The following is a 23,419-nucleotide window of genomic DNA, read 5'->3' as shown; positions in this document are numbered from 1 at the left end:
ATGAAACTACTATAACTAATTAATAATATTAATTAATAGTAAATATACCTTGTATATTTATCTATTAACGGTATTATTTAAGTTTAATTTTCTGATAATTTATCACTGACTAGTCGCCGACAGTCTCTGCGAACGCAACTATTATCAACTTTTATTTTTATTATGACAGCGCTTTGTCATGTAAGATTCGAAAGTGTTTTCGCTTTTCCATTTATTTCAAAAGATGGAAATATAGTGAAGGTAACGTCGAATTGATTCCACATAAGATTAGTGAAGCTGCTAAAACGGACACTTACGAATTATTACCGCTAAAGTCAAGAGATTCGAGGTACATACCTACACATCTATGTACACACCTATGAATTTGTCTACAACTTATTTCAAAAATAGAGCCACGATAAAAAAGTGCATAATATATATGAAAGAAACCTACTTAGTAACAAAGGTAATATAATTCTCCTCTTCCTTTTGATTGATTTTGATGTAGATCGGTACTCACCGGAGGGACCACAGACGTTCGGATACAATCAGCGTCTCCTTGTATAGACAGTTAAGTCGACTTTACTAAGTAACAAGACATTTACTCAACACACACTACACTAACGCCCGGTTTCATAATCAACTTAAAGTGAACATTAACTAAAGTTGATAAAGGTACCTACCAACTTAAAATTTAAAGTCCACTTTAACTGATTATGGAACCGAGCGTTACTGATTGTAAAATCGACTGTACCATGCTAATGGCCATTAGTTGTCGAGGCATTTAAGCTAGATTAAAAAAAACTAAGCTAGTACTTAAATATTTTTGTAAAACTCTTGTTTTCATAGAAATACTTTGAATGAGAGATGGGAGACTAGAAGATGTATTGGGATTATTTGGAATAAAATAGTATGGCTAAAATTATTAATAGAGCTTATTCCGGCCCTGTGATTGGAATGTTCTCAACTGATAGTACAATCAACAATGATATTTGACAACAAAAGACATTGACATTTGACAGCTGATAATTGACAATGACAATCGCCATTGCGCCTTCACCACACATACTTGATTCGAAGTTGGGTGGTCAGTAAGTTACATAACGTAAAAAATTGCAAAATTGCTACAAAAATGCAACTAAGAAGGTTGTTAACCAGCCCAGTAATCAGAGGATGTACCCGAAGAAACGCTCACCATGGTGATCATGCCGTTCAATCCAGCTACAATGATCTGCCTCAGCCTCAAGGTAGTTGGAAGACCAACTTCGATGCTAACCAACGCAAATACAATGCCCATTTAGCCCTTGGAGTCGGAGTCTTAACAGGTACTATTGTTTTTGGAAAAGCTACTGGTTTATTGGAGTTCTACAACGAATTCCCTGAACGCCCAGCCGACATTGCATCCTACAAGTAAACTAGTTTATTAAGTGGTAATAGTAACAAGTGTATAGTTAAAAATGCTTAGTATTGTATGTTATTTTTTATTTAATAAAAATTAAGTTACTAAGTAGTGGTTATTTATGTAAGAGATCCAATTATAGCACCCTTTTGCACATTATCTGTTTTAAATTATCCTATGTAATATGATCTATATTCTATATTATCATTTGTTTTGCTAATAGGGCTTTTCAATGATTCTCATTTGTTTCAGTCATATGTTGTATAATTAGTGTATATATTAATATTATACAGATTATGATTATAACAATATGACAAAAGCTCGAAAAAAATTAGAATCATTGAAAAGCCCTATATGTAGGGTTACCATACGTCCGGACAGTCCGGATTTGAAAGACATGTCCGGATTTTTTTCTTTACTAACAAAATGGAAAATACTAGGCCCAACGGTGGGAAATTTCATTCTGCGCAGCACCTTAGGTCTAAAGTATGTTAAAACATAGGTGTATAGTGTATATTATGTATTTTAAACTGGCAGAGATTTTCGATGTTAGTTGCATATTGTAGCGAAACAGCTGTACTTTTAATTGTGCCATATGCATGTCGCATATATGTACAATGTAGAGGTAGCAACACAGTCAATTTTACATTTTCTACAACCCCTTGGACTAACCTGTCCGGATTTGGCCCTAATAAATTATGGTAACCCTACCTATATGTGAATTTCATGTTATAACTATAACGTCCTTAACACTTTAATGACTGTGGCATTTTGGCTTACCTTTACCCCAGGCTTATAATACTTTTTAGTTAATACAGTCGAACCCGATTATTAGAATACTGGTTAAAGGAATATCCCGGATTAAGGAATAGAAATTTGCGGTCACGAAAGGTTTCTACTAGTCATCAGTGATTGGTTATTAGAATATCCTTGTTAGAGGAATACTTTTGCTTGGCACCAAGGCTATTCCAATAAGCGGGTTCGACTGTACAGTAAAACCTCCATTTACCCAAATAATTGGGTGGAAGGCCGTTTTGAATAACAAAAATTTCGGTTAAAAATAATATTGTTTTTGTATTCATCTTGTATCAAATTACATAGTATTTTTGGTAAAAGTTGGTATTAAAAAATACTGCAAGGTGATTTCATAATGTGTTGTATATTTAATTTCGTTCTTTAGTTGTATGAAAGCAATGTTGACAAATTAACATCGAATTGTTTCTGTTTTGCGATAAAAATTTACTTTTATTGATGAAATTATTGAAACTGTCAGCTGTTTCAGTTAAACAATGTTTTTGTTTAAAAGGTTTCGGTTAACAGAGGTTTTACTGTAGTAACAGCATATTACGTATGACCACATATGGTCACATAGACTATGAAAGTATCATCATCAAGGCCTTTCATTCTGGATGGAATGTTTGCCAATCTTACTCAGAGCTCTCTGATTCACTTATTACGGCGAATCACTCTGCATTCTTCTTGTGTGGTTCAAATTTGTGTGTATGACTTGGCTGTCGTTACAATTTTCATACACTCACTTCGATATGTGCATAGTTTCATCCAGTTTCTCATTTTTAAGATTTTGACTGTCTCTCATGACCTGGTCCTCCCATCTCTCTATGGGTCTTCCCCTTGCTCTTTCAGTTTCTGGATTTCATCTGGTGTTCTTCTTAATCAGTAGGTTGTTTTCCCTTCTCTCTATACTCTATGTATCCCAGTTATCTCAGTCTCCCTTCTTTAATAAATCTAACTATATCTTCTCCCCTCATTATGCCTTTTTGTTCATATTTCTTTTCATTTCTCCATTTTCGATTCTTATTGAGCCCAATATCCGTCTGAAGATTTTCCTTTCGATTATTCTTAATTTTTCTTCATCTTTTTTTGTCAGGCACACTGTTTCAGCTGTGTATATAACTACTGGTCTGTGTATATTTTCAGTTTTGAATTTCTGAATAAGTTCTTGTCTTTCATCATAGGCCTATAATATCTCGAGTATGATTTGTTCAATTCTCGTATTTTTGCCATTCACAATTACTCCCAAATATTTGTACATTCTTGAACTCTTCCAAAGTGTGTGCGAAGGTATTAGTGTGTCCATATTTGATATACATGGTTGTTAAAATATTTGGATTATCCTTCTGATCAAATTTAGGTTTTGTGGAATGGATTCGGCTTTAGTTAGTTATTAATTGCTCTCAGAATGTAATTTTATCTACCTCATCTATAAGTTAGAGTTACATATATTTAATATGATGTTATTTTCAGCACTGTTGCTTCCTTATAATGTAACACAATCATCTAAAAATGTTTTCAATTTAACGGATTGCATGCCAAAGATATAAAAATCCGTTACGAATAAAATGATAAAACCAAAGAAGCAAATGTTAATAGTTTCCATAAAATGGCATAATAAGACAATAGGAGGCAGGATATGAATAGGATATTGCATAATCAGATAAACTTTCATGATTTTAATAATTACTAAATGGTTACAATAATTAGTAGTCATTAATTTAATATACAGTGTAGCAAAAAGGTAGGTCATAAAATAAATCACATATTCTGGGACCAAAAATAGTTTGATTGAACCTATAACTTACGTTAGTACAAAATTGTGCACATAAAAAAAGTTACAAAACCAAAATCGATTTTTACCGATACATCGAAAACTGTTAGAAATTTTATATTGAAAATGGATATGTGGCTTTCTTATGGCAGGAATATCTTTAAAAAAATAACAATGTGCACCCCATAAAAATTTTATCTAGGTTTTGTTCCCCTAAGCCACTCAAAATGTTGTGTATGTTCCAATTAAATTATTATACTGGTAACATTAGTTAAACACAATGTTTTAAAACTTTTTTGCCTCTTTGTACTTTTTAATAGACTAGTTTTTATCGAAATGCGGCTATTTTTTGTTTTTGTTTTAATGGCATGGACTTTATGTCAATCAGCCAGTCACAACATGACTACTATATCAAGAAGATTAAATATTTAAAGACCGTAAGTCCATAAAATATCAGTAACGAAGAAAAATTAGTTCAATAGCTGTTGAGAGGTAATTTATGTATTGAAATAAAGAGATGGTACTAAGCTAAGGTAAGCTAATTATAGCCTCCTTTCAACATCATAGGTGTGTCCAAAAACGATCTGCAAAAATTTAATAACAATAAGATAAGAATAATAATAAACAAGACGGTGAGGTCCTCAAAGTTCCATAGCAAGTTTTTTCTTTGTTTCTATCTTCCGCGGCTCCCTACTCAATTCGAAAGCCGCCTTGCTATGGACTGTCCAAGTTGCTCACCATATTTTCTCTATATACATACATACACATATACTTTTAATACTTGACACTACAAAACTATTTTGGTACTTGGCAGAAACATCACCAACGCATTATACATACTCTCTTGTCCATTGGCTAAGATACTAAGGATATTAAACGAAGCTGGTATCTTAAGTCTATGTAGCTGCTGAATAAATCGATCTGTTTCATTCTTATATTTTTGGCATTCAAAAAAAATATGATCTAAATCACCTTTTTTATCACAATTTGGACATCGATCATTTTAGAGAACACGAATTTTATGCAGGTGTGTGGGATAACAGGCCTGACCAAAACGAAGACGTGCTATAGTTGTGATGTATTTTCTTGAATAATTATATGGCTGGAACCACGTTCTATTCGGTATTTTCTTTTGTATACTGCAGTACCTAGAAGGGTTGGTGTAAGTATGATGTGACCAACATTCATTCCAAATTGTGAGGTATTTCATTTTAATATAAGAGACTGCATCACAAAAACTTACAGGATGTTTATTAGGCAAACCATGTTTTACACTTTTTTTCGCCAGCATATCAACATACTCATTATGTTCAAGACCAATATGTGCTTTAACCCAAACAAAATTAATCTTGTTATTAACTTTATGTAGTTCCAAAAAGCGTTTTTTGATTGCATATATGACATAATTGGAGGAGTAACTTGGGTACTTAGTCGAAACCAAGGAATTTAAAACAGAGAGGGAGTCCGATATAATTATTGCAGAATCAATTGTAGACTGACTTACATACGTCAAAGCTTCGTAGAGTGCAATAGCTTCAGCACTAAATATAGAAAATATGTTATCTAGTTTGTAGGAATAAATAATATTTTTGGATGGAATATAAAAAGCACATCCTACACCATCCTCGGACTTAGAAGCATCAGTATATATAGGCACAGATTCTTCAAAGCTTGCTAGTATAGAGTTTAATAAGTTAATATTAATGTGAAAATTATCACTCTATGAGGGTTTTACAATCTTAATATTCAGAAACAATGAATTGTAGTCATCAAGGTCAGATAGAATTGGGCTGGGATAATATAATTCACTAAGGATATCTTGATTTGATTGTAGCGCAATACACAGTAGTGAAGAACTTTTCTTCAACCAATATTTATCTGTAAGATCGTATTCATTAAATTTTAATATTACTAATTCTCGAATATAGACTAGTGTTGGTTTTTGATATCTTGAACAGAAGTTTGTCTGCAAGAAGCTGCCTTCTGTGATTCAAATGAGGCTCAAAGCTTCTACATGAAGAGGATTAACTGGAGTTGTTTTCATGGCACCAAGACATACACGTAGGGCTGAATTCTGCAATACATCTATTTTGTTTAATATCTGTGAACAAGCAGATCCGTACAGGACACATCCATAATCCAATATTGATCTGATATAGGCACGATAGAAAAGTAATGCGGTTTCAACGTTAGCTCCCCACCAAGTTCTAGTGACCATTTTTAGAAAATTTAAACCTTTCATACATCGGTCTAACATGTAATTGATATGCATTTTCCAAGTCAATTTTCTATCAAGTACCATGCCAAGATATTTGATTGAGTCTTTAAGGGAAAATTGATAAGAACCTAGGGTAATGTGACTTAATTTAGGTATGTTGTGTCTACTGAAAACACAAATTTCAGACTTGGAATGGGAAATCTGAAGACCATTTGCTGTTAACCATTCATGAACAACACCAAAGATATCTTTAAGAGAAGCCATAGTGGTATCAAATTTCTTATTTTCAGTATATATGCAAAGGCCATCATATTGTAATATTTTAAATGGAATATGTATATATAATCTTTATCCCTTCTACCCTGAGGTGTAGGGATCTGTTGCTGTTCCTTTTATTCTTTTTTGTTCTTCGTAAATTTCTTCCATATCTTTCTGTTTTCTGTTAGTTTTTTGGCATCGTTCCATGTTGTTCCCCTCTTTTCCAAAATATCCATTATTACTGCATTCCATTGTTTTCTTGGTCTACCACGTTTTTTCCTTTCTATATTTCTGCTTTCCCAGATTCTTTTAACAGGTAATTAAATGGAATATGATTAAAACTTAATTGGTGTAAATCAACGGTATACAGGTTAAACAGAAAAGGACTCAAAACAGAGCCTTGTGGAAGTCCGTTATTGTTATTTCTTGGACCCACAATTTTGTTATCAAATTTTCTTAAAAATATTTTTCTATTGGTATAGAATTTAATAATCATGTTGACCACCCGATTTGGAATATGAAATAATTTTAACATCTTGTCTTTTAAAATAGGGATGCAAACATTATCATAAGCACTTTCTACATCTATGAAAACCGCACAAAGGTAATGGTTTCTGGAAAAATTATTGTTTATGTCTACCACAAGAGAACTAGAGAACCAACCCCTTTTTTAAAAGAAAATTGATTTTGGCAAGCTAATTTGTTATATGGGTTATCCACCATTCTAATCTAACTTTGACAATTCTTTCTAAAGTCTTCAAAACACATGACATCAAAGATATTGGCCTATATGATTGTGCAAAATTGGGATCTTTACCCGGTTTAAGGATTGGTATGACAATAACAGTTCTTAATATATCTATTTCTGCATCTTTAAAAAGAAAATCATTGAAAATATCACGTAATACATTTTTTGCAATATTTGGAAGTTTTGTAAGCATAGGATATTTAATATCATCGTAACCTGGAGCGGTGTTAGACCTATTAGTTAGTGCAAAGTCAAGTTCCTCCCGTGTAAATGGATTTAGAAGAAAGTGACTTGAAATTACAGCATTATTTTGGATCTCGATAGCAGGATTAACTGACGAAGGAGCTATTTTGTCAAAAAATTCTTCAATCAAGTCATCATTAGAATGATTAATATTTGAAGTATACTTCCTTTGCATTTTCCTCGCTTGGTTCCAAACATTTTTAATAGATATATTTTTATTTAAGGAAGAACACCAGTTTTTCCAACTTTCTTTGGCTTTTTGTTTTAGAATTTTTTTGTTCTTGCTACTACTACTTCCTGACATCGTACATAATTATCGAAACTAGAATTACTTTTATATGTTTTTAAAGCATCTTTTTTTTTTCGGAAACAACTTGTTCGCATTCGAAATCCCACCAAGGAGGAGGTGGTAGCTTAATAATTTTGAAAGGTTTATAGGTCGGAATGGATTGAGAAGATGCAATATTAATACTTTCCATTAGGAAGTCATATTTTTCTGCGGTAGACAAGCTCTCCGAGTAGTTAAGAAAATGTTTTCCAATCAGATCTGAGTACAGAGTCCAATCAGCTTTATTAACATTCCATTTGGACTTCGGAAGAATGTATTCATTCCGGAAATTAACAGAAGAAAGATTCATTTGAACTACAAAATGATCCGACCCCAATGTGTCATCCAAGACATCCCAAGTAACTTCTTTTGCTAAATCAGGAGAGCATAAAGTAATATCAACACTAGATTGCGTCACACCCGGTCGGGTCAGGCAGGTTGGTTTGCCATTATTAAGAACAACTAAATCAAGTGTATCAATGGCATTAATAATGTTTTGGCCAATGCCATCATTTTTATGTGAAATTGTTCTAATATTTTACACCAGTCTGTTGAAGTAGATCGAATATCTGGAGGTCTATAAATTGAAGCAAAAAAATATCAGATTTATTACAGTTTAAAGTGATTCCACAGATAAGAATATCGTCATTAAAATTTTGTATAATACAAATTTCTACAAAACGATGTATTGATTTTATAAGTATAGCCACACCAGCGAAACCGTCATATCGGTCGCTCCGAACTATCTTATAACCCTTAAAATTATATTGTTTACCGGGTTTAAACCATGTCTCACTCAACAAGGCAACATCAATATCATTTACATTTAAAAAATGTGTTAGACTGTTTTTATTGGCGACAGCAGATCTACAATTCCATTGCATGATTTTAAATTTATTTAAAGCACTGAACATTATTTATTAACCTTTTTTGTACCCTCCAATACAGAAGTAATTTCTTAATTTATTATTTCGTTATCTAAAGATTTCAAATCATCCACCCAGATAACAATATAAACTTTCAAACTTGCAACAAGTTTGATACATCAAACATGAAAGCTTGCTGCAGGTTTGCCATGGCAACTTTGCAAACTTGCAGCAAGGTTAAATCAAACTTGCTAGTTGGTGTGTGACAAACTTGCATGAAGTTTGTTTTTTCAAACTTGATACAAACTTGATATAACAAACTTTCTGAAGGTTTGTTTTTGTTTTGTCGCATGAAGTTTGTTTTCTCAAACTTGATACAAACTTGCTTAAGGTTTGTTTTGAGATACTAGCCACAAGTTGAATAAAACAATGTGAATAAAAAATACAATACCATTTTATATAACTATTTATTAATCACTCGACTAAAATACAATCTATTGTATAAAATTATTCATTGGAACTTACATTAAACACCCTAGCTTCAGATTCCGATGCTTGGTTTTGTCTATCAGCTCTGAAACAAATAGAAATTGTTAAAAACTCTTGCTGTGTGAACAGAATTAATCTATGTTATTAAAAGAGGTAAAAAGATGTTAAAGTAACAATTTTACAATAAAACCTAAAATTTATTTATTATATCTATTTTATAATATATAATTTATTTTAAATAGTATGTGAGTACAGTTAGAAGCTACAAAAAAACATAAAAAGACTTACCTCTACCTCAATGCCACCAGAGTTGACCAGAGCAAAATGAGTAGGTACTAATCTGTAATGCAGTAAGCATGCAGTTTGGTCTATTAACAATGAAGAAAATAGGCTTCAGCTTAGTAATAATAATTAAGGTAATAGTCTCGGAGAATTGTACGGAAAAAAGTTGTAAAAAACTTGAAGAAAAATATCAACATAACCACAACAACAAACTATCACTGCGTAGCCGCGTACGCGGCGTAGCAGATTATTTTTCCCGTGTTGCCAGCCATCAAGTAACCTTTTTCCCTCAACTTACCTTAAAAATTCTCATTTTTATGAAAAAATTCGCTCCTATTTACAAAATCTGCGAAAATATGTTGAATTATTCTCAAATATTTTGATTTTTTTAAATATTGTGCAATTTGGACTGGAGCAAAAATTCCCTTTTGAGATAACTTTTTCAATTGTATGTTGAAAATTCTCGCAAACACAGAAATTTCCCTCCGGGTGGCAACACTTTCGTTGTCGTGGGCGGGACATCAGTCGGGGCGCCGAACGAAAACCGAATCGAAGCGGGCTGTGCAAAGCTAAGGTTGAAGCAAAGTTGTTACAAACTTGAATAATCATCTTTGTCATAACAATAGTGCAGCAAACTTGTCATAAACTTGCCTCGTCATATCTGACGCAGCAATGAAAAATCAAAGAAGAATCAAACTTGCCACAAGTTTACATGCTATCTGGGCAGTGAATGTATATTTTTTAAAAAACTAATTACAAAGTTAGTGACAACTTGAGCAATATCACGATTATCCCTCTCACCACTTTGAGAAGCGGGACGGGGTGGATTAGCAGGTAGAGGTTGAGATGATCCAAATTTAAAGTTAAACATGGGAGGAGGCTGAGCAGAATTAGAAGAAACAACAGGGGAAGAATTGACTTTTCTCTTTTTATTAGGAACTGAGTAGTTATTCGAGGTTTGGTGAAAAGTTAAATTATAATTAGTAGCTGTATTGGAAGAAGATTGGGCAACTGATGAAGAAATCTTATTTTGTATATTTGGAAATTTTTTATCTTAGTTGGATAAAATTGAAAAACTGTTTTGACCTAAAGACTCAGAGTACGAGTTTTCATTAATTTCCTTGAGCTCTATAAAAGAAATCTTATTTTTGAGCATAATATTTTTAATTTTTTGTTGTTTTTGGTAAGAAGGAAAACATCTTTTTAGAAACCGAAACATGATCATTACTCTTGCAATGAATGCAGCTAATATCTGTACTATCGCATGAGTGATTTTCCTCTTTATTAACTCCACAACGAATACACAAATTTTGAGAGCTTTTACATTGTTTTGAAATGTGGCCGTATTTCAAACACCTGTAACATTGAGTGACTCTACCTACAAATTATTCTACTGGACAAAAACACGATTAATAATATATTGAGGCAATACATTACCTTCAAAAGAAATAATAACAGATCGTTTTGCAAAATACTCGACTGTGCCGTTTTTTTCCACATTTCAGTAGAAATGGAGTGTCAATGTCACGGATTAAACCCTTTGTTTCTAATAAATGGCCCGGAATAAAGGATCTTAAATTTTCTTCCTTTAGTTTAGTATTATTAATGAGATTATTTGCATCATGTATCGAAGCTACAGAAACCTTAATCCTATTTCCACCAATTCCCCTTACTTGAAGGATATTGGCAATTAATAATTTCTTATATAAAATATGGCCTAATGAGATTGGATGAATACGAGAAAGTTCGGTGTTATATTAATTTTTTCTATATAAACAAAAATATTTTCTAAATTATAGCTGAATTAACGTTGAATATTCTACTGGACACATCTTTTTTCCATGCTCGAATCCATAAATTCAGTTGAACTATCGTTTTTAGAGCCACTTAAGAGTGTTCTCGGATCTACATTATCCCCCATAGGGTACAATAAAAAATTTCTAGCACTATGTTAGTTTTTTTATATAAACACTACAGTTTAAGAACGAGTTGAATATAACTAGATTTAAATTACACGGTAAATTGCTTAAAAACCAACTAAATTAAACTTTAAAATGCAGAGAGCTTTAAAATGCGATTCTACACTTTGACAGTTATTTGACAATTGGAAATGCGGCTTATTGCCACAATGTTTTACATCAAAATGTAAATTATAAATAAATTTTCATATTATTTCCTGGTCTCTATAATCTTATAGGTCTGGATCCCGCATACCAAAAAAACTGATTAATAGCAAGCTGAAAATTTGTTAATAGCTTAACGGTGTCTGGTCAGACACACTTTGATGTATGGGAACACTGGAACAGGGGAAGTTTTAATTGTGGAATAGGTTAAAAATTTGGAAGGTCATACTACGAAAACGTCCTATGTATTTTGTCGGACAGAACTTCCAATTGATTTGTTACCCTTTCATTAAAATCTCATGCAAAAATCAACCAACTGGGCATTTTAATAAGACCGACACGTGGAACATGTCAAATGACATGAATTATGTTGGACTTCCGGTTCTGGAGTTACAAGCGGAAGTGACATATTTATCGCTTAAATTAGATATTTAATATATCATTCGACCCGTATTTATAACAAGAATCTACAGGTCGAGCAAGTCTCGTAAATTTCACGATTGCGAGCCACGCTTCACGCAACCGTGTTTGCGTACTTGTGTTTCGAGTTGCGTGGTCGTGCGGAATTATATTTACCAATTCGCGCAATCGTACTTGAGACGCTGTGTCAGGTGACGTGTTTGAAAATTTGTGTAACTTGATTGCTTGATTCTGTGGTGTGAAGGTGGTTAAACCTTTGTTTTATTTTTTTTTGTTTTGTGTTTTTTGAAGATAACACAGAAAATACAAGAGGGCAGCATACTTTGCAAAACAACTGTTACAATTTGAAATCAACAATTTGTTAAGTTGTCTTGCAGGTAAAAAAAGTGACTTTTTAAAAAAATTATATCTTGGAAACTAAAAATTATTTTTATTTATAATTGAAACATGTAAAAGTATAGTACTTTCAAAAAATTTCAGCCAAAAATATTCATTTTTGTAGAGTTGACTGCAATTTTTCGACAACAGCCCTTTTTTGTGGTGAGCAGCATAACAAGTCCAGTCTCATCTGAAATCAAAGTTTCTTGTAGTTTATACCTCTGGCTAGTGAATGAACAATGGATTTTTTATTAGATGAGGTCATTTTTGTTTTATAAAAAAAAACTACTTTAAAAATGAGAAAAATTGGGGTCAAAAATGTGTTTAAACTTATGTAAAATCTTCAAATTTCATTTTTTTTAATTCCTTCGTTCATATTCTAGCCAGAGGTATAAACTACAACAAACTTTTTGATTTCAGATGAGACTGGACTTGTTTTTTGAGGACTGGAAACTTTTTTTGAGAATACCTTATGTACTATACTTTTACATGTTCCAATTATAAATAAAAATAAATTTTAGTTTTCGAGATATAATTTTTTTAAAAAGTCACTTTTTTTACCCACAAGACCTATGTAACCCCTTAAAAAAATGTTTGGAAGAATATGTTTGATGGCCAAGATGCATACATATATTTAGAAGGAAAGTTCCTGATTTCTGTAGTATAATACATAATACCGAAGAGGAAGTAGCCCTAAGCGCCGGACTCTACTTGCGATTTGTAGTTGTGAAGATTGAACACATTCTTTCAAATAGAAGTCAATCCATGATTATTTAGTCAGACTTGTATTTGAAACAATGTGTTCAATCTTCCTGATTACAAATCGCAAGTGGAGTGCGGCGGTAATAACACCAAAATATTCCATATAGGTCCATAGAAGGTACACAGACATTGAAAAATTCCTGGAATATCCCCGAAAACATGTTCCCTGAACATCCCAGGAAAATACTGTGTCAGCATTTTAAACATTACCTGAATGTCTTATTGGAACATTCCATGAATGTCCACGAATGTTCTCTGGACATTCAAAATATATTTTGTAGACATTCCCTGGATATACCAGAAATACAGTGATGACCTCTCTAATAACCGGCAAAATAGCACAAAAGGCATGTATTAAGTAGTGAGATAAAAAGACATGAAACTAGTCGAGCTGGGAAATTTAGCGATATTAACTTATACATTTAGATTGTATTGATTGTGTACCACCTTCAGACGTATCAGACGAGTTTGGAAACTACCAGTCACAGTGACAGCCCTAATAGCACAAGGACGTCCAATGGACGTCCATTGGACGTCCTTCACGGACTTTAGGGACGTCCATTGGACGTCCGTTTTCGTCCGAGGAACGTCCTTTATACGTCCTATTTTGGTCCAAATGTCGCGCTACCGAACGTCCATTGGACGTCCATCTAAGGTCCGAGGGGACGTATATTGGACCTTAATCGGACGTAATTTGGACCTTGATCGGACGTCCTAGGGGACGTAAATTGGACCTTAATCGGACGTAAATTGGACCTTAATCGGACATAAATTGGACCTTAATCGGACGTAAATTGGACCTTAATCGGACATAAATTGGACCTTAATCGGACGTAAATTGGACCTTAATCGGACGTAAATTGGACCTTAATAGGACGTAAATTGGACCTTAATGGGACGTAAATGGGACCTTAATCGGACGTAAATTGGACCTTAACCGGACGTAAATTGGACTTTAATAGGACGTAAATTGGACCTTAATCGGACGTAAATGGGACCTTAATCGGACGTAAATTGGACCTTAATCGGACGTAAATTGGACCTTAATCGGACGTAAATTGGACCTTAATAGGACGTAAATTGGACCTTAATTGGACGTAAATGGGACCTTAATCGGACGTAAATTGGACCTTAATCGGAAGTAAATTGGACCTTAACCGGACGTTCTAGGGGACGTGAATTGGACCTTAACAGGACGTCCAATTTTGGTCCAAATGCCACGTTGCCAAACGCCCAATGGAGGTCCACTTAACATCCGAAGGGACGTTCGGTGGACGTCAATTGGGCCTTCATAGGACGTCCCAGTTTGGTCCAATGTCTTGCTGCCGAACATCCATCTAATGTCGTGGGAAATAAAAAATATATTTTTTAAGGAACTTATATTACATCTTATATTAAATTACAATTATTGGATATTACATTATTTACATTAAATTACAATACACTTCTCCAAGAAATTAACGCACCACCTTAAATATGGGGTATTTTTGATGTCTCGTATTTCCTAAACCTGTTGTTTCATCTAAGTGATTTTTTTATAATATTATAGCCTAGGCTATAGGTTACCTCCTTAAGCTTGTCATGCACAGGGAGCTATGCTGTAATATATGTACATTATATCATATCGCTCTCTATAGTAATGAGTGAGCCTGCAGACAGAAAACAAATGGTTCCATATGTGCAGGCTCACTCATTACTATAGAGTGCGATGTGATATAATATATATTACAGTATAGCTCCCCGTGCATGACAAGCATAAGGAGGTACTTAACCTATAGCCTAGGGCCTAGGCTAGAATATTATAAAAAAATCACTTAGATGCAACAACAGGTTTAGGAAATTCGAGACATCAAAAATGCCCAATTTTTAAGGTGGTGCGTAATCGGCTGTATATACAGGGTGTAACAAAAATACACGTCATAAATTAAATCACATATTCTGGGACCAAAAATAGTTTGAATGAACCTAACTTACCTTAGTACAAATATGCACATAAAAAAAGTTACAGCCCTTTGAAATTACAAAATGAAAATCGATTTTTTCGATTATATCGAAAACTATTAGCGATTTTTTATTGAAAATGGACATGTGGCAGTATTATGGCAGGAATATCTTAAAGAAAAATTATGGTGAAATTTGTGCACCCCATAAAAATTTTATGGGGGTTTTGATCCCTTAGATCCTCCCAAACTTTTGTGTATGTTCCAATTCAATTTTATTATTGTGGTACCATTAGTTAAATTCAATATTTTTGTTTCTTAGTATTTTTCAGATAAGGCAGTTTTTATCGAGTTGTGACTTCTTTTTTAACATGTCTACATAAAAATTTTATGGGGGTTTTGTTCCTTTAAACCCCCCAAATGTTTGTGTACGTTCCAATTAAACTATTACTGAGGTACCATTAGTTAAACAGAATGTTTTTAAAACTTTTTTGCCTCTTTGTATTTTTTCGATAAGGCACATTTTATCGAGATCTGGCTTCTTTTTTAATATGGTTCAAAATATCCCTAAAAATGTAAAGCATAAATAAGTCTGCATATTATTACCAAGTCTCCATAATCGTACTTAACCATATACAAATATGTGGTGGATTTGACAAATATTCAAAATATTTCGATAAAAATTGACTTTTTGAAAAAGCAATAAGAGGCAAAAAAGTTTTTAAAACGTTGTGTTTAAATGGTACTACAATAATAATTAAATTGAAACGTGCACAAAAGTTTGGGGGGGTTTAAAGGAACAAAACCCCCATAAAATTTTTATGGGGTGTCCAAATTTTACTATAGTTTTTTCGTAAGATACTGCTGCCATAATAATGCCACATGTCCATTTTCAATAAAAAATCTCTAATAGTTTTCGATATATTGGAAAAAATCACTTCATCTTGTAACTTCAAATGAGTGATAAAGGCACAGAGACTTAGATGGCGAGGTCACATTGAAAGGATGCCAAACACGAGGACTCCAAAAATGGTACTAAACTACACTACAGCTTCAAGAAAGAGAAGAGGAAGGCCGAAAAATAGATGGAAGCAAGAGGTCGAAAAAGATTTGGAAAGAATGGTGCTACAGGGTCAGAAAAGAAAAATGAATAACAGGAAGGAATGGAGAAAAATCACATATCAAGCCAGAGAAGATCTCAGTACATAAAGAAACGTGAAAATGAAGAAAAAAAACAAACTTTTCAAGCCATGGGCCTCTAAGACCCTTGGTGCTATTATATATATATAACTTCAAAGGGCTGTAACTTTTCTTGTGTGCACATTTGTACTAAGGTAAGTTAGGTCCAATCAAACTATTTTTGGTCCCAGAATATGTGATTAAATTTATGACCTGTATTTTTGTTACACCCTGTATATATCTACATACTTCGTCTAATTTACTAACTGTTGCGCGTCATCCGCGTCGTAGCCTGTGAGGTCGCATGATACCAACACGAAATATTTAGGCGGTAGGTGTGTTCTTTTTTAGAATCACTTTGCCGAGTACACTGGAATTACAGCCACTAGACATATTTTATTATATACGCGTAGAAATAATATTTGAAGATTTCTATTAATGTTAACCTAAAGAAATACACAATAATATGTTTCATTTAATTTGTATAAATGGATTATAAAGCGTTTTTATGAAGCAGATTTGTTCGGATCACACTGTAACTGTAATCGAACGAAGGTGACATTTTAGAATAAATTGGTAACATTTATTTGACAGTTACGGTGATGACACTTCATATTTGTTTATATTCTTTACTATAAGTATCTGTTTTATTTATTATATTTACTGTTTTTATTATTTACTTTACTATAAAAAGATCCTCTACTATAAAAATATAAATTTCACCTAATTTTATAACGACTTGGAATAATCGAGGTATCTGACAACTTTTTTAGTTGTTATTGTAGACATACTTATACAAAGAAACCTACCGGCTTTTTGCCAAGAGTTCGGAGCCGTTTTTTAATTATTAACAATGCAGTGCAAAAACTCTTGCACTGCAAATCTTAAAAGATTATAACTTAATTCTTGTTCTCTATTTCTTAAGTTTTTACTTATTTACATTGAATATTAATTTGTTTTGTTGTATAATCCACGTTTACAATAATTATGTGACATATTTGATTTAAAATGGATTCAGGATCTTTTTATACTTTGGCAACTATGTCAACTTAGATCTCTGGCGTAGATAATGACGTGGAACAGTAAGTAAATTAGATGGACTGTAGGTTATATTTGGTTCTTGGGACATCAAAGTATATTTTTTAGACATTCTTAGTCACTGATGTGACATACCTCCGATTTGTTTTTTCATGAGTTTTGTAAGAGAGACTAAAAACTTTTTTTATAGTCACCTCCTGTTTTCATATATTTTTTGACATGTTTTGTAGTAAATTCAACTATCTATTTACTACAAAACATGTCAAAATTTACATGTGAAAGCAGATGATCCTAAAAATGGTTTTTCGTCTCCTACAAAATTCATGAAAAAGCAGATAGGAGAATTATTGTACATTACAATTCTCTGATGTTTGGGAAAAAGGGCTTAAGTCAGAATTGCACATCGATAATGTTTTGATGATTTCTACAGTACTGTAGTAGATTCTACTGTACATACAGTTTACATCTACAACAGTTTTTTTCTGGTCCAGAAATCATCAAAACATTATCAATGTGCAATTCTGACTTAAGTCCTTTTTGCCAAACATAAAAAAACAATCTGGTCATAACTGACCAATGAGCAATTTTAATTTAACCTAAATTACTACTGTTTCTTAAAATGAAGAGCTTACCCCATAGCGTCTCTTATCTAATCTAACAAGATCGTGCACTATTATTCTAACATACACAGGCACAGCACACAAGCACTATGCTCCGTTTTTCACTATCACCTATCACTCAAACTAGTTCAAAAGGATTTGTCCTCTTCAATCTTCTAGTTTGCCCAGTAGTATCGAGGAGCTGGATTTCCTCGATATTCTTGAACTTATGAAGTTGATGCTCGTGACCCTGCTATCTTCTTGATATTTGTTGATAAAGTAATAACTTATTATGCATGGACAATGTGGACTTTCTTCCAACTAGCCAATACACTTTTTATATCTCTCTTTTGCCTTTCATAGCCACAAGGCTATACATTTCCTTCTTGGTTTTTTTTTGTAGGCCACTTTCAGCTGATTCTAAAAAAAATTAAAATGAACGGTAATTTTTCTATTCTTTACAATTAAAAATCAAAAGAAATAGGTACCTATTTACAGGTAATAATATGCATGTATAAATGATTCGTTTCATAAAGAATAAAGAAAATTGAAAACGGATTTTATAATACTTACAAAATTGTTTAAACAAGAGATCTAGCCAGAGCCCAGAGCAAAAACTAGCAGAAGCAGACAGTACAGCAAAAAAGCCACTAATTTCCATTTCCCACACCCCCTTATCGATGCACTTTTTTCCAATCAAAATTTTTACTTTACTAAATTTTTAGGTTATCGGTTATGTTATGAAAATGAAATGTGATGACCAATGACCACGAGACGCTACATAGATACTCGCGCGGCAAATTTGAAAATGAACGCAAATTGAACAGTACAATAAATGGCCTCTCTTAAAATCTTGTAATGGAAAATTTTACCCCTCCAGGAAGACATTGTACTATGTTCATAGAATATCTTGTGGTAACTTTCCACCCATAATTTAATCAGATAGATGTTCACGGAATAGAACGGTAGTACCTACATTCCTGGAATGTTTTGTGTTGTTAGGATTAAACTTTTATTTTATTTATTCTTGAATATTTCCTATTGTTAAACATTGTAACCAATAATTTACAAATAAGATTTTCATTACATTACATAAAATCAAAAACATTTTTTGGATATTAAACTATATAGTTTGTTTATAATTGTAATAATTGTATATACAATTTTGAATTAAGATTTAATCTTTTCGATTTAAACTACAGTAAAACCTGTGTTACCGGCCCCCTGCAAACACCGGCCACCTGTACTAACGGTCAGTTTAAAAATTCCCCAAACCAATTACAGTAAAACCTGTCAGTAACGGCCACTAAAAATGAAAAAGCTATTGGCCGATATAGAAAGGTGACCGGTATTGCCAGTTTTTGTAGTCTAGATATAATTGGTTTGGGGAATATTTAAACTGGCCGTTAGTACAGGTGGCCGATTTTATCAGGTGGCCAGTAACACAAGTTTTACTGTATATCTAGACTACAAAAACTGGCAATAACGGCCACCTTTCTATATCGGCCAATAGTTCTTTCATTTTAGTGGCCGTTACTGACAGGTTTGACTGTATTTCATTAACGTAAAGTTAACGCGTAAGTTAATATTTTATTGAATTATTTTGCTATTTGATCCCGTAATTGGTATAATGTGTCCAATATAATATATAAGCGTTCATAAAACGTCCGTATTTCGTCCAGTATGGACGTCCAAAGGACGTTCAACGTCGGACATCCAAAGGACGTCCATATTTATTCCGTCCGAAGGACGTCCAACGTCGGACGTCCAAAGGACGTCCATATTTATTCCTTCCGAAGGACGTCCAAAATGGGACGTCCAAAGGACGTCCGTTTATAGTCCATGGACGTAAGGACCAAAAATGGACCTATTTTGGACGTCCAAAGGACGTCGTGTGCTATTAGAGTTTTAGTTGACATACTCCTCTGATATGTGTAAAGGTGGGATCAATATAACATAAATTTAAAGGTTAATTTCGCTAAATTTCCCAGCTCGACTAGTTTCATTTCTTTTTATCTCACAACTAAATATGTTGCCCATATTTTGCCGGTTATTAGGGCACTCATCACTGTACATCCTTGCTGATGTGACAATACCTCCTATCTGTTTTTTCATGAGTTTTGTATGAGAGATGGAAAAACATGTTTTAAGGTCACCTCCTGTGTTCATATGTAAGTTTTGACTTGTTTTGTAGTTCATAGATAGTTTAATTTACTACAAGTCAAAAAATATATGAAAACAGGAGGTGACCCTAAGACAAGTTTTTAGTCTCTCTTACAAAACTCATGAAAAAACAGATAGGATGTATTATTACATCAATGACGATATGTGGCCATACCAAATAATACATCCTTGATAAATATAAACATTTTTATTGAACAAAATCTTTTCATACATTTTTTTAATGCAATTTACTGATATTCCTAAATATTTCAAAAAAATGTGTCACATTTGCTTTGTAAACCTTTCTTTTGCCTTTCGTAGCCACATATTCCATTTCCTTCCTGGTTTTTTGTAGACCACTTCTCTCAGCTGATTCTAAAAAAAATAAAATAAATGGTAATTTTTCTATCCTTTACAATTAACAATCAGAAGAAATATTATTTACAGATAATGATATGCATAATAATAATAGGTTTGTTCTAGCATCAGTTTGAAACCATCAGCGAATAGTGGACCAGCGCGAGTAGAGGGGATCGCACTGGTGACTGTATTATGTTCTTTTACTGACCAACTGTTTGCTGATGTGGTTTTTGACTAGTTTGACTGTTTGCTAGAACAAACCTAATAATAATGAATATTTTGTATTTTGACAATGACATCTGATGTGGAAGTCAAAACATTAATAAAATTATTTTTTCAAGTTAACTTTCACATGCGCGTCTTAAAATTGTACTTTTAATACTTATATCATAAATAACTATTAAAACTATCTTAAGAGGAAACAGTATGGATCAACAGGTAGCGAAAATGTGTTCCAAGATTGCGGCTGTAATTTTGAATATTTTTTCGAGATATTTGGCACACATATTCGTAATATAATAAAGAATGGCGGTACAGAGCCCAATTTGAAAAATATATTAATATGTGGAAATTACTCTGTAATTAAATACAATATAAAAAAAACGAGCTTGTACCGCCATTAAGAAGAACAAAAAAATACACTTTCTTCAAATACAACTTTTTTATCCGATTTTGTGTTATTTTGGAACTACTAAAATTTTTTATTTCATTAGTAGTTCCAAAATTACACAAAATCTAGGCATCGGATAAAAAAGTTTATTTGAAGAAAGTGTATTTTTTTGTTCTTCTTAATGGCGGTACAGGCTCGTTTTTTAAATATTGTATAATTACAGAGTAATTTCCACATATTAATATATTTTTCAAATTGGGCTCTGTACCGCCATTCTTTATTTTTTTAAGAATACGTGTGCCAAATGCCTCGAAAAAATATTCAAAATTACAGTGACAATCTTGGAACACATTTTGGCTACCTGTTTATCGCTACTGTATTACCTTAAAACATTGTAATTTGCTAAACCAGTATATTTTACTCTACTACTACTCTACTAGCTACCTCATTTTCCACCGTTTCTAAAGACTTGTTTACATGGGTAGAGTTTTGAGGAGAGTAGAGTAGCGGTAGTACTCTACCAAAAATGGCTTGATACCATTCACATGAGGAGAGTACAAGTATAATACTGATGCTAGTATAGTGAAACCGATTTTTGTATTTTTAAACACTCTTGATTATAAGTGCACCTTAAATTCTTAATTTTTTGCTTAAGCTCGTTTACTCCAAAGCCCCCTTTGCCATTCTTTCGACGATTTCATCCTCCGCAGCTTGCTGCAAACTTTTATTTCTGTAGTATACACTACCTAAATTCCATAAACACTGGTATTCGCCGTATTATAGCTCTACAAGTTTTAAAGTTTCATCTTCGGTGAACTTCATTTTCACTATTTACACAATTCCAGCCAGAATGACAGCGCCCCCATGTACTCTCCTACCTACTCTATTCTGCCATAATTGAGCGTGTTCCATGGGTAGAGTGTGCAGCCGAGTAGACATTTTGGCAGTAGTGGTGGTCATAGAGTAGTTACTTTGCCATAGGTTGCTAGTCACTCTACTTTAACTCCAACTATACACTCTACCAGCTATTCTACTGAGCATTTTTACAGGTAGAGTTACTCTACTCTATCAAGTACTTGCATCATTACTCTACCCGTGTAAACAAGTCTTAAATCTACTGAATGAAAATCTACTTAATCTTAGGGCCGGTACTTTATGTCGCGGTTAAACCTCGGTTAGCTAACCGGGGTTTAATCGGGACAGAAAAGTACCTCATAGGGCCTCTTGCGTTGTAATAAAAGCAATTGTAATTATTATTATAATTATTTATGAATATAATAATAAGTATAATTGCGTGTATGTCTATTTTATGCATATATTTCTGTCCCGATTAAACCCAGGTTAACTAACCGGCTGTTAACGGAGACATAAAGTACCGGCCCTAAATCTACTCTTAATGAAAAATGTCTAAAATCATTTACCCACCTAGTATTATTGTAGAATTTAAGACAGTCCAGTGCCTTATAAATAATTTCAATATGAATATTTTTTCCTTTAATTCTCCTTTGATACCACTCCATTTTAGATTTTGGGGAACTTATTTCATTGTGTTTATAGCCCATATTTATTGAAGGAACCCAATCTGGAGATTGTTATTATCGATTAAGTCGGCTGGTTTTCCTGTAAGATTAAAATGTTAACATCTTCAAAAATCATTACTGTTGTAATTGTAACTTACCAGATATAAAATGATTACAGCAGACAGGACAGGAAAATTTTCATTTCGCTAGTAAAACCTGTACATTGTATTGCATTTAACCATTGTTGTCTCTCAGATACCTTATTTAGTTCAGTTTAAAAGTGAACTTTATCTTGACTTTATCACAATTACTTTGCATTTCACACTTCAAAACACAACACCAATGAAGCATATTATCTTTCTAAATTAATACTTCCAGAGAAAATGTTAAATTAATCTTTGTACAACACAAAATTACAAAGAAATACAACTAAAATTATCTAAAACTCATTAAGAACAGATAGAATAAAATTTATCTTTTACACCCAGTAGCCATATTGATTTAATTTTGACAGCATGTTGGAACAGCATTTAAATTTGGTAAAAACTCCGCACGACCACGCAACTCGAAACACAAGTACGCAAACACGGTTGCGTGAAGCGTGGCTCGCAATCGTGAAATTTACGAGACTTGCTCGACCTGTAGATTCTTGTGTATTTATAAGAAGAAACCGAATATCTACTTCCGGTTTCAAAGATAATCTACAAAATGTTAAATCGCATTTGTAGATTATATTTCTTTTATTTGAATTTAGTTCAGGTTTTAATTTCACTACTGATTAAATCTTTTGAACCGGCTTATAAATTAGTTGCTTTGACTTCGATTTATGAAGTCACTCCTAAGTTTCTATCATCTGTAAAAGATTTAGTTGATAAACTGGTTGCCTATATAAATGGTGATGTTTCCACTGCTGTTTTAATAATGACATGTTGTATATTATATAATTCCTAA

The 23,419-nt window shown here is 33.0% G+C and overlaps 1 protein-coding gene and 2 long non-coding RNA genes across 3 annotated transcripts; 1 reads left to right on the top strand and 2 right to left on the bottom strand.

Moving 5' to 3' along the window:
- The first annotated feature begins 1,012 nt into the window (after positions 1-1,012).
- On the top strand, positions 1,013-1,489 carry LOC126883557 (uncharacterized). Its single transcript, XM_050649190.1, has one exon. The coding sequence runs from the start codon at positions 1,112-1,114 to the stop codon at positions 1,391-1,393; it is 282 nt and encodes a 93-aa protein (XP_050505147.1). The 5' UTR covers positions 1,013-1,111; the 3' UTR covers positions 1,394-1,489.
- Positions 1,490-15,307: 13,818 nt separating this feature from the next.
- LOC126883558 (uncharacterized) lies at positions 15,308-18,885 on the bottom strand. The gene is made up of 2 exons (XR_007697710.1): positions 18,389-18,885; positions 15,308-18,235 (listed from the first exon to the last, which is right to left on the bottom strand). It is a non-coding gene; the product is annotated as an uncharacterized LOC126883558 (long non-coding RNA).
- Positions 18,886-20,171: 1,286 nt separating this feature from the next.
- Positions 20,172-23,012, bottom strand: LOC114325781 (uncharacterized). Its single transcript, XR_007697711.1, has 3 exons — positions 22,627-23,012; positions 22,374-22,568; positions 20,172-20,353 (listed from the first exon to the last, which is right to left on the bottom strand). It is a non-coding gene; the product is annotated as an uncharacterized LOC114325781 (long non-coding RNA).
- Positions 23,013-23,419: the final 407 nt, after the last annotated feature.

This window comes from Diabrotica virgifera, chromosome 4, assembly GCF_917563875.1.
Source record: "Diabrotica virgifera virgifera chromosome 4, PGI_DIABVI_V3a".
NCBI lineage: Eukaryota > Metazoa > Arthropoda > Insecta > Coleoptera > Chrysomelidae > Diabrotica > Diabrotica virgifera.
This window is presented reverse-complemented; position numbering and strand designations above follow the sequence as displayed.

Coding starts and splice junctions, on each gene's coding strand:
- LOC126883557 (XM_050649190.1), top strand. CDS start 1,112: ATGCAACTAAGAAGGTTGTTAACCAGCCCAGTAATCAGAGGATGTACC.